Here is a 17,681-nt window from a genome sequence, read left to right as displayed (position 1 = left end):
ATAAATAAAATGACCTAATAGTATTGCATTATAATGTATTTGTAAACGAAATTAATTTATATTCTCTGCATTTCAATGCAAAAATAAATGAAAAATTCATGTTAAAATAAAACAATCAAATTAATATTAAAGGCTTGTCCCCCCTTCCGCTGTGATTATGGTATGGCATGCCAAATCAAAGGTCAAAGAATTGGGCATCTCTGATCTACAGAGTGATGTTTATGTGACGTTGGACGGATAAGATGTGATTGTTTGCCATTTCACACATCTCTCGTGAAAGGCGACGGAGCATTTTGACAGCAACAGATGAATTGTTTGAGACCATCTCACATGACACTGCTGAGGTAAATAGAAGTAAAATATTGATGTGGCGTTTCTTTGCGCCATGTGTTGATGCTGATAATGACGGCTCTTAATTCTGGTCAGGCTTGTGAAATTGGATGTCCGAGGTTTTAGCTGCCAGGTACATGCATTAGTGTGGCTCTCCTTTCACAGCATCGTGTGTGAATGAAAGTGTAAAATAATCCTGTTGAAAGCAGCAGAACATATTCCACTCCGCATATATTATCCAGGAACATGCTTTTAGTGTGAGTTTTGGTTTAATGCTGGTGATTCACTGAGTTCTACTTTCAGATGACACATTTTGACAGTGCAAGTGCACAGCGTATTAGGTCATAACTTGTTTTCTCCCTCAGGCAAGCTTATGGTTTTCAGTGGTTTTCTTTGGATGTTTAGAGAGGGGTTTTGTGTGGCTGTGTCTAACATAAGAATTTCTCTATTTGTTGTTAGTACAGTTTGCATGCGTAAAGAGGGTTTCTGTATGTGTAGGTGTGTTTTGCCTGTAAAGAGGAAGTATTTGATGCAGTGAAGTTTTGCCATCATCACTCTGGGGGATAATTTCTCAGCGGTTGTGAAATAATTGCGGCTATGGTTGCTAACTGCAGTCATGTAGATTAAGGCGTGGTGTTTGAATTAAGGGAGTGCTGCACGCTACAAAACCAGGTGAGGCGATTAACCCTTCAGAAACAACTTTTGCTTTGATTGAAAGAAAGACTTTAATCTGACTAATTAAAGAAGAATGATTATTTAACAGGCTTTAATAATGATATTGTAAATATTTTGTAACCTCAATATACATTTTTAGCTTACACCAATTATAGACTGTTGGAATCCATGTTTCTTGGTTACAGCAGAGCTGCTGTGTTGTTATGGTTATATCTAATTAAACTGCAATTTCTACACTTCGAGAACTGTTATTTAATGAATACATTCCTGCACTTTAATGCGCTTGCCAATCTAAAAACGTTGCATTGTGTGTATGTGACCTATTATAGAAGGATGTCATTTCATCATCACTATTTCATAAGTAGTTTATTATTAACTAATAATGGCTGGTACTTGGTGATCATTGAGGCGATTTTTAAATACTTCTGCAGAACATTTTTTTTTCATTGCATTAAAGGAATAGTTCACCTAAAATTTCCTCACCCTCAGGCTGTTCAAGGTGTAGATGAGTTTGTTTGTTTATCAGAAAAAAATTGGAGAAATGTAGCATTACATCACTTGCTTACCAATGGATCCTGTGCAGTGAATGGGTGCCGTCAGAATGAGAGTAACTCAAGTCCGTAACTAACAAATCTCGAGAGAGATTTTAACTTATTTTAATTACTTTGATAATCGATTAGTTGGCCGATTAATTTTTCGATTAATCGAAAAAATAAAAAAACAATATTCACAACAACAACAACAACAAAAACGCACTATACCACATTCTGCCCCATGTCCTTCAAACAAATATGCCACCTGAATGCTATGAAAATATACAGTGCTTAACAATTTATTAGAGAAAACACAAATATTTTAGGAATCTGTCAAAAAAATGTAAATCTAAAAATGTTATTGTCATTTATTGGGCAAATAACAAACCGAAACAACTTAATAGTATTTATTCACATAATAACAAAAATTGCCTCATTTGCCTTTGATAGCAGCTTGCATGCTTGCTGGCATTGTTTATGTACTTTTTGACTAATTTTGTATCTGAATAATAATAAAAAAAAACATAAAGCACTTGACTATTTTTTTTCTGTCTTTCTTTCATAGATAACAGCAATAATTATATTATAGCATTAGAAATAGCCTACTACTGTAACTAAAGAGCTTACACACATTGGAGGACTAACCAATACAGAAAGCTAAAAAATTATTTTGGTAACTACCAGTACTGTTAGTTAAGAGCAGCAGTGGCACAAACCATACAAAATTGGTTAAAAACCTTGCATACATTTGTATTAATAAATTTGTTAATCACTGTAGGCAATATAGTTTAAATCTCTAGACCAAAAATTAAAATAATTAAGATAAATAAAATCAGAGTAAAGTTCTGCAGGAACACTTTGATCACAGTCAGTCTCCTCTTACTGTCATTTCTTTATCCTGTAAAAGCGTCTGACATTTATATTCAGACAATCACACGCTGCTGTCCCTTCAGTTTCTAGTACTCTCATAAATTACTCGCACCGCATGTTGACTTTTAAACATAAATTTAATGTTCAACAACAGATATTTCAGCACAGTGAATGTTTTTGGTCACTCAATATCTTCTCCCTCCCTACTGTTTAACGTCTCACTAACGCACATGCCTGCCACGTAAAGATTTCAACTTAACGCAGACTGTCAGGAGGGGCCTTTATGCAAAAATGGAAATGCTCGTGTGAATTTGTGACATTTACAGATAAGGATATGACCATTAACTGAAAGTTTTTTGCGTTAAGGATGCACAGTCAAAGCGACTGACAGGGCAAGACATTACGCTAATGCATCAGCTTGAAGCTTAAAATAAAGATTTCTCATGTTTTGGGCAGCCTGGATCACATACTTTTCCTGCAGGAGTTCATTCTGTTTCCTCCACTATTTTTTAGATGCATTTTTGTCCATATACATGCGTTATCCAGTGCTGTAATTTGATTCGACCGGCTGAAGTTGGACGTGCACAGTGGGCAAACCCGACTAATCGATAATGAGAATCGTTGTCTATGATTTTCATTATCGATAATAATCGATTTTATCGATTAGTTGTTGCATCCCTACTTCAAGCCATTGCTTTTGGCCAAGATAGTCCATAATCCAATTTTTGCTTGTAAACAGTGCTTGAGCACAACTCTCTTCTGATTCAGAAGACTGGAGAAAGCATTACGGACTCTCTTAGCTAGAAACAATGGTTTAATGTTAGAAACGTTACAATTATGGATTTATTTCTTTCAAATGCAGCTTTTCACTTCACAAGCCGTTTATTTATGGACTGGAGTGGTGTGGATTATTGTGATGTTTTTAACAGCTGTTTGTACTCTCATTCTGACGGCACCTATTCACTGCAGAGGATCCATTGATGAGCAAGTGACGGAATGCTACATTTCTCCAAATCTGATGAAGAAACAAACTCCTCTACAACTTGGACTTTAATCTACAGCATATGTTAACTTTTGGTTGAACTGTTCCTTTTCCTACTTAGTCTAAATTGCTTTGATTTTATCAGATGCTGCTTCTTGTTATTGACAGTATTAAGACTGAAAATCTAATACCATCCATTTCCTCTCTGGGATTGGTTGTCCACGTAGGACAGTGCAGTAATGACCTGAAAAGACTTTGCTCCTGTTGGCTCGGTTTCTGTCGGAAAGATGTGCCAAGATGAAGCTACCTAAACTGGGCCAGCCAATAGTTAGCATAATGTGAAATGGTGCCAATATTACCACCTGTCCACAGGCTTTGTGATGCTGTGTACTACAAATGCGGCATTGCTGAAACGGTGGCGATTGCTACTGTATGCCTGAGAATGTTGCCTGTATTTATAGACATCAATCAAAGCCTCACGGCTGCTAATAGAGTGTCTGGATAACTGCTCTCAGGCCTGACACTGCTATTTCTTCTAATGGATTTGGCAAACTGACACCCATGAGAATGAAGCCAGTGTGTTTCCAGGATACACTGTCCTGCCAGGCTCTGGGCTGTCATCTGTGCTCTAGTTAGACCAGTTTTTAATTAATGTGGTTCACTTCTCATTATGTTTTCCTTCAGGATTTGAGTTTGTGAATACCCAGGTTTGCTTTGATCTACTTGTATTGTGTTGCATTCAATTTCAGACTGATCAATAAATGACATCCTGAATGTTTGTAAGCCCTAGTGTTGCCCTGTGCTTCGGATGCACTCTAAGTAGAAATAAAATTTGAGTTGTTTGTGTCTTTCCTTTAGCCTTGAGTTGACTTCAACAAAGCAGAAGCATTTACCTGAAGGAATAGTTCACCTGAAAATGAAGATATGCTGACAATTCACTCACCCTAAGGTCATCCAAGTAGTAGATGAGTTTGTTACTTCATCATATTTGAAGAAATGTAGCATTCCATCACTTTCTCAACAATGGATCCTCTGCAGTGAATGGGTGCCGTCAGAATGAATCCAAACAGCTCATAAAAACATCACAATAATCCACAAGACTCCAGTCCATTATTTAACGTGTTATGAAGTGAAAAGCTGCATGAAAGAAAAAAAAACATCAAGGGCCTGGTTTCACAGACAAGGCTTATAGGCCAGGATTAGGCCTATAAAGTAGGACATTTAAGTAGTTTTTAAAATGTGCCTCAGAAAGAAAAAAAAATTACTCGTCTGCATTTTGATACAAATTAATGTCGCTGACATATTTTAAGATATGTCAGTGCAAGTTGCTTTCATTAAGACAGCTCAGAAATGCAAGTTAGTCTGGGACTAGTCTGTGAAACCAGGCACGCGTTTTAACTTTAAACCATCACTTCTGGCCAAAATACAAGTCCATAATCCATTATAACACTTTGTCCATCGGAAAAAGTCCATCTCCTGTTGTCCTCTCACATCAAAATCCACCCCCATATATTTTTTCAGAACTGTTTTGCCTTGTAAACAGTGCTTGATCTGTGCAGATTTTTCTCCTGATTCAGACAAGGTAATTTTTCACTAGAGAAATCTTTATTATGGATAGAGGACTTGTGCTGTAGCCAGAATTAATAGTTTGAAGATAAAAATGTCTTGATGGTTTTGTATCCTACAAAAATGCAGGTTTTCACCCCTTGAGTGTACATGGTATGAATAGTCATGACTTCTGGACAGTTTGTTGTTTGGCTTGTTAGTTTTAGGTGATTGTTAGAATCAGTATGTAAATGTAAATATTACATCTGCTCAAAGTCTAAATTAAAAAGAGCCCTTAGAGTTCTACCTGGAACTTTCTAAATATCAGCTAGACATATTGTGAATTTGAGGGTATTCATGTATCATGATTAGGTTGTTTAGATTTGTGGCATTGTACCTCCGTGTGGTCTGTTTCAAATATGTCTTCATCTGATGCCATGGACACAGCAGAGAAGAATTCATCCATGTGATGTGGATCTAATATCACTAATCAAGTATTAATTGCTTGGAAAAATTGGCATTTTCATTAACGTTATTAACTAGGGCTGTGCAAAAAATGCGATTATCATGCACATCTCGTCAGTAAAGCCACTCCTGTGATTAGTAGTAAATCCTGGCGATTTACTACTAATCACACGTGCTTTCAGATGGAGCGGCATTTACTACACAGAGCTGTAGTTCACTGACAAGCTACACAAAATCACGTTCAAAATCGCAGGCGATTCATTGCCTAGTGTGAATGCGATTTTGTGTAGTTTGTCAGTGAACTACGGCTCTGTGTAGTAAATGCCGCTCCATTTGAAACAGGGTTGCCAGGTTTTAACAACAAAACCCACACAATGCCATTTCGAGGGGGGTTCTCTGGTAAAATTCGCATTCCAGGGGCTGAATATCACGTTATTGGGGGTGCTTCAGCCCACAGACATGAAAAACAACCCGCGGCAACAGTGTTAAAGTAGCCCAGTTTGGCAACACTGATCTGAAAGCACGTGCTGGTGATTTACTAATAATCACAGGCAGGGCTCCAAACTGCGACTAAAACAGTCGCATTTGCGACCATAAATATTAATTTGCGACTGACGTTTTTGCTGAGGTCGCCACTGGCGACTACCCGCCGAAAGCTCCTCAGGATTTAACCGCTAAAAAAGTTATGATTTGCTTCATTCTAGCAGCGCCCCGTCTGTGATAAAAGGAACTCGGGCCGAAGGTTAATACACACAACTACACCGAGTGTGGACCTGCCGCGTGTACAACAGCTTTCAGCCGAGATCGGCCCATAGGGAAAAAGCCGTCTGTCAGCCAGAAGTGTTTTGTAGAGTTGGCGCGGCTCTGGCCCATTATCTTCTCACCGATGCCGAGACTGAACCGACAGAGACGCATTTCAGCCAGAATCAGCCCGAGTGTTATTGCTATCTGGGTATATATTTACATGTTATAACTTAACAATTTGAATGTAATGCCTTTTTTCCTAATTGTTTGCGATCAAATCTTTTGTTATGTTCACGTATTAAACTAAGACGATGCGCATCAAAGTTTTAGTGGAAAAAGAGAGTTTCAGACAGTCCTCATCTCTGCCGCACATCAGTGCTGACGCACACAGTCTGATAAACGCAGCTCCGCTGTGCAGCGAGAGAGAAATGACGGAGACGGAAGAAGCGAAAGTGCAGAAAATACAGCCTCTATTTCGTGCACAACTTGAACAAACTAGAACAGGTAAAGCTGTCAGCTGTGTGGATATTGGCAATATCGTTAACAATTCTCGTTTATAATAATTACTAATATGGCTTCTTCTAAACAAGATCTTGGTCTGTGTTCTTTTAATGCGTGAACTTCATTATTTGAAGTGCAGTAATCGCAAAAAGCTCTGTGCTTTGTAACTTTTTAATAAAAAGTACCAGCTTTAAAATTATTCCGAATTCATAACGAAATTCAAACAATGCAGTTTTGGCGCTCCTTAATGCAGCAGGCGCGGTCGCTTTAGCACCTCAGTTCAAGGGCAAGTGAACCCATTTAATCTTTCTCTTTACTAATATAGTACATAATGTACATGAATTAATATCAAAAGGTAGGCTATTTTATAAGAGAGCCTACAGTACAACTTACTGAAATGTCTCATGTAGGAGGAGCCCAAGCTACACTCAGTGGCCAAGTGATGCTTATGCTCCATGATACTGGTACAGACTCTGTGTAATGAACAATTCTTTGTGACTGTAGATTTCAAGCTGGAAAAGACATTTAGTTCCCACTTTAAGTGAACCTTAGTTCCCAGGTCATCTACAAGATGGATTAAAATGCTGATAAAGTCAAGAAAAGATGAGACCTAAACACATGACAGTATGATTGAAATGTTGAAATGTAAATAAATAAATAATAATAATCGTAAAATAAATACAACACGTTTATTCTGTGGCACCTAAAAAAAATTATTTGGCTCCTAAGTTTTTTCTTATAGGAGCCAATGGCTCCTTAATCGATTTTTTTGTTTGGAGCCCTGACAGGAGCGGCTTTGCTGACGAGATGCGCATGAAAATCGCATTCGATTTTTTGCACAGCCCTACTATTAACTAGAAAAAATTAATTTTATCGGTCCTAGATGTGCAATATGTCATATTAAATACATTTTGCTTTTTGCTGCTTTTCTGTTTGTGCATCTGATATTTATTGTTCTGCAGTTTCTTAAGTCTCTTATGTCTGTCATTAAATTGTTTCTTTTCATGTGTCTGTGGTGTTGCTGATCATCTGTCTTTAGCATTTTTAGCTGCTGGCCATTGCATATATTCTGTCAAAGTGTGAGTTCTGTTGTCGAGTCTTAAAATAGTATCATGCCATTTGCACCCCGTTTTTTACAGTCTGTTGTTATTATAGGCAGCACAAAGACAGGGACAACTGGCTAGCAGCTGAGTTTAGCTACCGGAGCCCCCTCCTTCGTGATACGAACTCGCCCAGTGCCCTGCGGGGCGACCCACACCCTAGATCTCAAGTAGCCGTACAGGACTCTGTCTATTTCCTTATCGGCCTGCTACGTGTCAGAAAATACTGATATTATAGAAATGTATGTCTTGGAGTTGAAAGTGCACTGTCAGCATGTTCTTTATAGTGAACCAGCTTATTCACAGATATTTGTTTCATTGACAGTCATACATGATGTAGTGTCCTGATTTGGAAAGGCTTTCTAATAATTCATACCGCTCTCGTAGAAATATCAAATGTCAGCTGCTATTGTTTAATATTTGCAGACACATACAATGCCACAGAAAACCGGTAACAAACTGTAGGACTCTATCTGGCAAAAGACTCTTGTGCAAGTGCTGTTATCTAATAAGATCTTGTCAATGCAATTAATAATAATATTAACTGAGACGTCTTAATTGGATCATATGTTATCTATGTAAATCCATGCTGTCATAATCTATTAAATGTGAAGTTTTCTACACCACACCAAGCTCTGTCATACTTCTACAGTGCTGTAATCATAAAACTGAGTCCATTTTATCCACCCTGTTAATTCATTAGAATGCAGATAGGACGCTCATACTACGTTTTGTATTTCAAACACGTATAAAGCCATGTTTTAAGATACTACACTACATTTATTTTACAAATCCTCATGTTTTCTTCCAAGCCCCTTTCTGGAGATCACTAAAAACACTACATTCTTCATTTGGTTTCTAAGTAACTGTAAACACTCTCTCAATGGTCTCCTTATTTGTAGCTTTTAAATCAATCCCCTTTTTAAACTTGGGCTATTTCCAGGGCATATCTCTGCCATGAGGATCAAGCCCTTCTCACTGCACATCATGATTAACATGAGCTATCATTGAAAACATTGAATGAGTGAATGCCTAGCACTAGTTTGATATTTTCCTGACTGTTCTGTGGTGCTAGGCAGCTTCTTGTACCATTATATCTCTGACCTCAAATAACTGTAGCATGAAATATGCTTGATGTTTGTAGATGAGGCTGCACGGTCATTCCTTCGCAATTAGGCAGAAGGTCGATTTCCGAAACCTTCACTCGCTTCACTCTTTCCCCTCGTGAAATCAGCTGCAAAGCCCCATCTAATCTGCCGAGACCATGACATCTTTCAAGAAACTGCTGCACTTAACTTATTCACAACCGTCAACAAAATATTTACTTTTATGCCTTCTCATTAAAAATCCATCTCTCATTCCCTTTTTTCTTCATCTCACCTCTGCTGTAGCTTTTTGTACTAATCTAGTTTATTTTGATTTGGCACATTGTACATAGATGCTGATTCTTTTGTCAGCTTGCTTATGATAAATAAATTATTGGATAAATGTCTGCTAAATTATTAAATGTAAATATTATTCAAGTCCATTCAGACACTGAAATGTGTAACTCTGACAGATATAAGTGTGATTTCTTTTATTTCCTATAGTTCTCTACTATTAGTTCAATGAATGGGCATCTCTCCAGGTCTGTGCCTTAGCTCTGGTGTTTTGAAAAGCTAATGAAGGAAGACTTTAATGGAATAAACTTTTTGGCCTTGGTTTTTATTAAGTTCTTAGAGGATTCATAGTATTTGAGGACGACAGACTCCGGGCTTTAGGAAATACAAACATTGGCCAGAATTTCTGAAGTGAAGTTGATATTGATTACTGGCGGTTGAATCATAATAGGGTGTTTTTTGATGGATGATTTTGCAGTATGAGTGTATATTGACTTAGTAAATACATTGGAGGCTTTGAGTTCTTTGAACTATTTAGTGTTTATCTTGTTTTTTTTTTTTTTTTTTTTTAAGTTTATTACCAATTCAGTTGTTGACAGTTGAGTTAAATTGGTTGTTGACAATGTTAGTTAAATGTATGTAAATATGTATTATTCTTTGAGGTATGTAGTGTTAATCCAGTTGTTTTACTTTATCAACAAAATTCTGAAAAATTTGAATGAATAAAATTATTGAATATTTTAATTTAGTTGTTGACAAACAGCGCTGCAATATATTATTGCACTAATGTTATAGAAAAGCATTTATCAGTTATGTATTAAATGTAACATAAGCATTTTACATTTAAACTGAATAATGCACATACTAGTAATAATGTGTAATTGTGAATATGCCATTGCTGTCTTTTATTTGATGTAATTAAATACTCAACTTAGTAAATGTTCGAATATTAAGTTTGCTGCTTGACCATTTTTAGTCCATTTTGCAAATTAGTTTTGTTTTAGTTTGATTTTAGAGTAAAAAGGTCTAAAATTAACAAACATCACCTGTCCTTGTTATTTTAAATTGTCCATATATTGTCTTTTTTCTTCAAAGACTAAAAAACTGTGTTAGACTGTACTGATGTATTGTAGTATTTTGGCCAGTGTTGAAAGACTGACAGTGAACCTTCTGTCCATGAAACTACTCTGTGATAGATGGTGTCTTCACAGGGCAAGCGTAAGGGGTTCTTTTGTAAGATGACTTCAGGTTTTCCAGGGAAAGACCTCATTGCCTTTTGAAATCTTAAACCCCACTTATGCTTGAGTCATTCTGTAGCCGTTGGGTCCACCGGGTCTGATCGAGCGATTTATCCGTTTATAGTAAGAGTGTTTTTACTGCAGTAATGCTTTCAGGTTTGCTAAAATTTTACTTGCAATGAGTTTGTTTACATGTGTGTTGACATGCATCACATTTCCAGCATGAATGAGAAGATTTAAGCTTTCCAGGTTCGTATTGATTTGCCTGGTTCTTGAGGATTGAGGTTAAGGGTGCTTTATTGCCTGACCTGCTGATTAGTAACCAAGCTTAACGGGTTAGTGTCTTCGCTATAGCTGACCCGCTTTACACAGCCTGCACCGATCGATGTTAATTTCCTCAGCCAGGCCGTTTGTTTTCCATCCCAGGATGGAGCTCTTTTCAGGTAGGAGTGATTTAGGTTTAGACTTGCTTTTGAAGCTTAAACTCTGCATTCCTTCAAGATCTCAGAATTGGCTTTCAGAGCTGTTCTCGTGGAATAAATCATGGGGCTTTGGGCTGATATGATTAAGGGGGACTAACACAGACAGTATGATGTGAGCTTTTGTACTGTTTTGACCAGAAAAATTAAATTATGGATTTCACCGAATCTCCTTGTAATGAAAACGAGCATGCACCAGTTATTTTAGAAGTTTAGTTTCATTTTAGTTTTTATATTTCCTGTTTTTTCCTTAATTATTAAGGACAAAAAAATAAATAAAAAAATACAGACATTAACAAACAGACTGGTTTTTATTGTATGTTTATTTGTTTCTTATTTGCAGACATTGACAGAATATCAAACCTATTGACTTGAGTAAAAACATATTGTTTATTTTGAGAAGGTTGAAGGCTACTTTTTGAAAACATTGAGACATTTTAATTGAATTTGTTAATATTGCATTAATTTAGTTTTAGTAAAGGAGCATTCATATTGTATTTGACATCTCTAACTCTCTAAACCGTTATAACCATCCAACTAGAGTAGAAATGTCTTGCTTAAACCATTCTACCAGCAGAACTGAAGTTGATGTTCCACCTCCTTCCTTCCCATGATTCCCCCTATATGTTTCCACCTCCTTCCTTCCCATGATTCCTTTTAATTATCAGTGTTGGAAGTGTTAATTGCACAAATCTTCTCTGCTCTTGTTTGCACGGGGTAATACTGCCTTTCTGTACAGCTTATATAAAACCTGCACTCAAAATAGTTCCAGTCTGCACATGGACTCAGTTAGGTAGAGTATAAAGAGATTTCTTATAGGATGAATGATGACCTTCACACTGATCTCAGGAATACTGGCACCTGTTTGAGATGTGCTGCTGAATAACTTCAAGTCAGATTTGTGTTCGAGGCAGAAGGCTGGTGGCAGCGTCGGCTTTGACGATGGGATGTGGGGGCGAATCCCTGACAGAAAAATCAGCCCTCTCTCTTTCTCGCTCACTCGTTCTCTCTCTGTATTGCACTCACCCTCTGTGTAGGAGCCTCTTGACAGTTGCTGTGACACATGCAGGTGCATTAGTGCCGTGTCCCAGCATATTTAATCAATATTTAACACGCCAGCTGTTGATAAATGAAGGCAGGTTGAAGTTTCTCCCTAAACTGCTACCAATTGACTTTATAATTATAGTTTAGGAATCACACAGTAAGTATTTTACACTACCGAGTAAGGTTGAGTGAAAAAAACAAGAGAACAGTTGTAAAGTTTGTCTGACAGTATTGTTTTAAACTGGTGTAAAATAAAATGATAAAATACTAATTACTTATTAAAGTACGATTATTTTTGAATTATTTTATATTTTTATACAGTAAAAATATTTCTAATAAAATAATTGTATTATTATTATTATTAATGTTGATAATATTGTGGCCTTTTTGGCTGAATGTTTATTATATTGCAGTTGAAACCATAATATATTATAAAGTAAAATTTCTGACCACATAATGCAGCACTAATATGTAAATAAATAAATTACATTTTCAAAATAATACATTTTTAAAACACCATTTTTAAATATTAAAAAAGGCAATTAAAATTACTGTAATTATTTGTTTTCCTGCATGTGACTGTTAACCAACATCAGAGAAGCCTGAACATGTGAAAGTGTTTTTAAATGATTGAAATATTGACTTAAATCTCAGCGTTTATTTGAAGAAAATATTTAATGTCAAAGGGGTTTCACTATCAAAAATGTTAGGGAATACCTGCAGTAGTGCATAACTTATTCATGTGTATTTTTTTTAAATGGTGCTTGTATTTGAATGTTAATTCAATAATTCTTAACATATCAGTAGATATTAACATATCAGTAGATATAAATGTTAATATTTTTGTTGCTTATATGTTGCTGTCATTAGCGCTGCCTATCAAGCTTCATTAATCTAATTTTTACTCAGTTCCTGCTTATGCATAAGAGACATTAACATTATAGGCTTTTAGAAAATTGAACGAATGTAAAACATAATCTGAGATCTGCGACCACAGTAACCTCAGAATACAGTCCACACAACCGTTAGCAAGAGGAAATAGGAGGGAATATGCTATGTCATTTGTGCTTCTCCATTCGTTCTCATTTGCTTGTACCACTTACTAGTTCTGTGTTTTAGAAAAGTAGAAGGACCGTATGTAGCATCCAGCTGTATGAGACACATCAAACTGTGAACCAGAGGCAGTTCTGCTTCTGCATGCAACACGTTTCTGTTGCTTGGCTTTGATAAAGATGTCTTTCTGAGTTAAACCAGGCTTATTCTTTATGCACATGAGCTAATATGTGTTTTTTCCAAATGAGCTGGTTGCTTATGAACAGATGCATCACCAATGTCATTCAGTCTCCGTGCCAAAATACACGTAAGACAAACACAGATATCACATTTCACTCCTGCTATGATGGAGGATGTGATAGAGCTTGACTCCTGCTTGATCATATGGCCAATCAGTTGCATAATGTAAATTAAAATGTCAGGTTTGTGGGTCTAATCAAGTCATAACCTTGATTTCATTGTATTGAAGGAAACAGCATTCATCCTGTGGCTTAACCTGATGAACCTGTTAGCAGCGATGCCCACATGTGACGTGGGACGTTGGCGTTGGGCGGAAATAATGAATGTCACTTATACTGTCGTCGTGTTTGACAGTGAATCTATTCATCCAGCCGAGAGAAGGAAATTCAGCAGCATTCGTTCTGAATGAAGGGAGTTCAACAGAGTACATTAAACAAATACAATTCATGACAGCTCCAAAGCCAGTTCTCTGGCGCCCTTGATGGCTGTTTGTCATTAGGTGTGTAGCTCAAGCCGATCAGGGATGTTGAACATGCCGAGTAAATTTTCAGCAGTAACTTGTATGAGTAGAGGTTGCTTTTGATTGCCTTTCGGAGGGATAACGTTTAATTTGTGATGTTTGATCACAATAGAAAGCCAATTCATATGTCAGATGGGTGCTGGTTTTATTTTAGCCTTATTTATTTACTTTTATAGTATTTATTATTTTTTCTATATCTATTTATTGTAGTTTTGATTTTAATTTAAGTTTTAGTCATTTTACTTTGTTCGTACTATTGTAATTATTATTAGTTTTTTTTAATACTTTAAAGCATTAATTTAAGTTTTAGTAATTTTAGCACTTGAACTTTTCAGTTAAAGACAACAGTTCTAATTTTATGTATTTTTAGTAATATTTTGAATGAGCAATTGTTTATATTTTAAGCCTTCATTTTAATTTGAATTTTTTTCTGTCCTTTTTCGTTGCTTATTGAAATCTATTTATGCATACTTTTTTATAGTGTCAGCAATTTCTGTAATTAAACTTATTTCAATTAAAAGCAACGGTTCTAATTTTATAGTATGTTAATATTTTGCATTGTTTTACTTTTATGTTCTCATTGTTAATTTTAGTTCTGTGCTTTATTTATATTTCTGTATAGTGAAGGCAACATTTTTTGAGTTTTTTCATCTAATATTTGTATTTTATTTTTATATTAGCTTCATTTTAATTAAATAAAACTGTTTTTGACAAAACTGAAATAAGTCAATTTTACCAGTCTAGGTAAATTATAGGTTTTTATGTTTCACTACTGCCTCTTTGAAACTATTTTTAATAGTTATAGTAAACAATAACAAAACTGAGGTGTCTAGTTACCAGTCTAGTTTAATTATAGGTTTAATGTTTCTCTACTGCATTAAGAATGTGTTATAAACTGTATTGTAACAATGAAACTGTCGACCTCTATAAACTGCATTAAATGTAGCCTGATTGTTTCTCCTCTTGGTCAATGCAAGTTTATCTCGAGTGCTTCCTCCTTTTAACAATCGCTGTCTTTCAGCTGTGACATTTGTTCTGCACTCTTCAGTGTAGTGCTGTATTTGACGCATCAGTAATCTTTTCGCCTCCCCTCTCTTCTCAGTTCTATCTCCAGGACACCAAAAGCAGCAATGGCACCTTCATCAACAGCCAGCGTCTGAGCCGGGGGTCCGAGGAGAGCCCTCCCTGTGAGGTGCTCTCCGGTGATGTCATTCAGTTTGGGGTGGATGTGACGGAGAACACCCGGAAAGGTGAGGAAAGCCTGTCAGTGTTGGCTGCAGTAATGAAACATGATCTATCCTCGTGTTTGTCTGTAATGCAGGTGTGGATGTGAAAATAGAAATGTTCCTTTCTGGATATAAAACGTCTGCATTATTTTTTTGTTTTATTATATTGTATATATAATATTTACATATCATGTATTATTAAATATAAATTTGTATTGAGTTTGAAAAAAAAAGTGAATTTTATACTTTTTTTATTTTTAAAAAATCTATATATACATTTTATATATTGTTATATGTTTTATACTACAATATATTTTATACATATAATATGTATTAAATATTGTATATTTTAACTGCTTCATAAATATTAAAAATACACAATATATTGAATATTTAATATAAATATACGGTTTTTATCAATTAAATAAATTATTTAAAAATAATTGAAATATTATATTTAATAAATATTAAATATATAAGTGTATACATTTTTTTTTTTTATAAATAAAATATATATAATATGAGTTTTATATATTTATAAAATAATGTCATTTGCATAATGCCATTCTTGCAGATCGAATTAAACCATTTGTTATTATTTTTAGTGCTGATGAGTTTTAATTTGGGACCCCGGTTTTTTGTTATTGTAATATATGACACTATTGCATGTTTATTTTTTTTGTGTTATGGGTCTAGAATCATGTTCACACAAATGCACCCGTTGCATACTACACTTTTTAAAGATGCTGTAATGCAGAGGCTGCTTTTGAAACCCAAGAGCGCTGGCTGGTTGCTGTTCTGGATGTCGTAACTCAAATACATGCAACGAGACACTTTCACAATCAGATACAAATGCAAAGTAACTTACCCTTTAAAACGAACGAAAGCAGACATTACTTCATAACAAAACTAAAGTACACATGAACATGAAAACCTGTATTTTAACTGGTGAGGTATTGAAATTAGTTTTGATGATCGTGGCATCTTAGACGGCCTCATATTAGTTCATTTTTATGACCTGTTTATGCTTGGGATTACCTGTAGCTTTGTTATGACAATAATGCTATTTTGTGTAACCACTGTTGTCATACATCCTTATTTTATGTTTCTCTTGTTGTTTTAGTCACTCATGGCTGTATAGTGTCGACCATCAAACTCTTCTTACCAGATGGCATGGAAGCTCGGCGGCGATCAGAGTAAGTCCTGTTTAAAGATTATTTAATATTTTTCATGGTTTAATCTTGGAAAAGGCTTCTATCAATGCAACGCTCAACCTGATGCGATATTCTTTAGGGTAACTCGTGATTACAAGCTCTATCACTTATAAAAACATGCACACAATGTGATAAAATCTCTGAGAGCTGAGGCTTACAGCTGCTGATTCCACTGATTCACTTGACCAAAACAACATTTGCCTGTGCTTGTTCAGAGGAAATGACACGTGGGCTGTTAGTTTGACTGTTAGTGGCCAAATGTTGTATGACGAGAATTAGTGGAGGATCAGATCTAGGCTTTTATGCTGGTTTTTGTTTCGTGGTTGTATCATTTCCTTTATTTGTGAGTATTTTCTCAGTTATTTAGCAAATGCACATTGCATATTTACACGTATTATCTCACCACATGTCACAATGATGCTCTGTGCTTTTTTTGCCATGTAGGAAAAGCCTTTTCATTTTTCAGACTATTCCAAATGAAATCACAAAAAAAACAATTTACAGAAAACAGTCACTTAGTTTAAAAAAATATGTGTAAATGCACATAAATGTCTATGTAATGTTGTTTTACTTATTTCAGTTTTTATAAACTAAATAATGAGCCTATATAATTTTCTGTGGTTGTTGAGTGATACTCAAATTGTATTTAACCCAGTGTTATTATAGCTTAAAGTAAAAAATAAAAATAAATTACAAAAATAATTTTCAGTTAGTTTACCTTAAAGTACTAAAATGACAAACTAAAATAATAAAGAAAAAATTTATATAAACTAAAAAAAAAAGTATATAAACTGTATAAACATTTTAAAACCGTGCAACAAAATGACTATTATTTTAACAAAAAATTAAGGCCAAATATAAAAATGAAATCTAATTTAAAATATTAACAAAAACTAAAATATTATATCAATAAATGTAAATTTGCACTGCTTTACCACACAGTGTTCTTTTCAAATGTGATGGTAGTGGTTCCCACATTGTTCATCAGATTTTAATTATAGCTTACAAAAAAAAAAAATGTTTTTTTTTTATTATTTTTTCATGGCCCAAAGGCCTCAATTAAATTTCGTGCGTGATTCACTGTGCCCCGGGCAGTTATTGATTTTTGATTGGATTTTGGTGATGCTGCACGAACAGCAGACTGTCTGAGACGAGAGATGAGCACAGGCACCGTAGGGGTCTCGCGGGTCTCATCCGCCTCCATCTGCTCCGTTTCTACAGCATTAGTCTGAGTGTCTCCAAATCCAGACAGCTTTAATTACATTGACATCTAGGTATATGCCAGCCAAGTGCACCAACTTAACAGTTCACCTGCATTCTCTTCATTTAGTTAAAAGGCACCATAGCGTACCATTATTGAACTGCCATTCTGGGTTCAGAGCCAAACGGTTGTGTAGTTAGTAATCTGATGCTCGGCACGGCTGGTGTTTATTATATTCATGAAGAGGGATATTGATGGTGTTGTTGACGGAGGGGATTTCCTACCACCATATGAATGCTGTGTTTGACTGTGCATGGATCACCGGCTATAAAAATCGTTTAA

General features: G+C 35.5%; 1 protein-coding gene across 5 annotated transcripts in view; it reads left to right on the top strand.

Moving 5' to 3' along the window:
• LOC109063316 (sarcolemmal membrane-associated protein-like) overlaps positions 1-17,681 on the top strand; it is a 68,977-nt gene that overhangs the window by 2,382 nt on the left and 48,914 nt on the right. For all 5 annotated transcript variants that reach the window (XM_042734612.1, XM_042734616.1, XM_042734614.1 and 2 more), the window contains exons 2-3: positions 14,801-14,948; positions 16,048-16,120. In XM_042734612.1, the coding sequence (XP_042590546.1) occupies positions 14,801-14,948; positions 16,048-16,120 (221 nt within the window). The remainder of the gene's footprint in view (positions 1-14,800; positions 14,949-16,047; positions 16,121-17,681) is intronic.

The sequence above is a fragment of the Cyprinus carpio genome, chromosome B11 (assembly GCF_018340385.1).
Source record: "Cyprinus carpio isolate SPL01 chromosome B11, ASM1834038v1, whole genome shotgun sequence".
NCBI classification, from domain to species: domain Eukaryota; kingdom Metazoa; phylum Chordata; class Actinopteri; order Cypriniformes; family Cyprinidae; genus Cyprinus; species Cyprinus carpio.
Note: the sequence above shows the minus strand (reverse complement) of the source record. Positions and strands in the feature narration are given on the sequence as shown.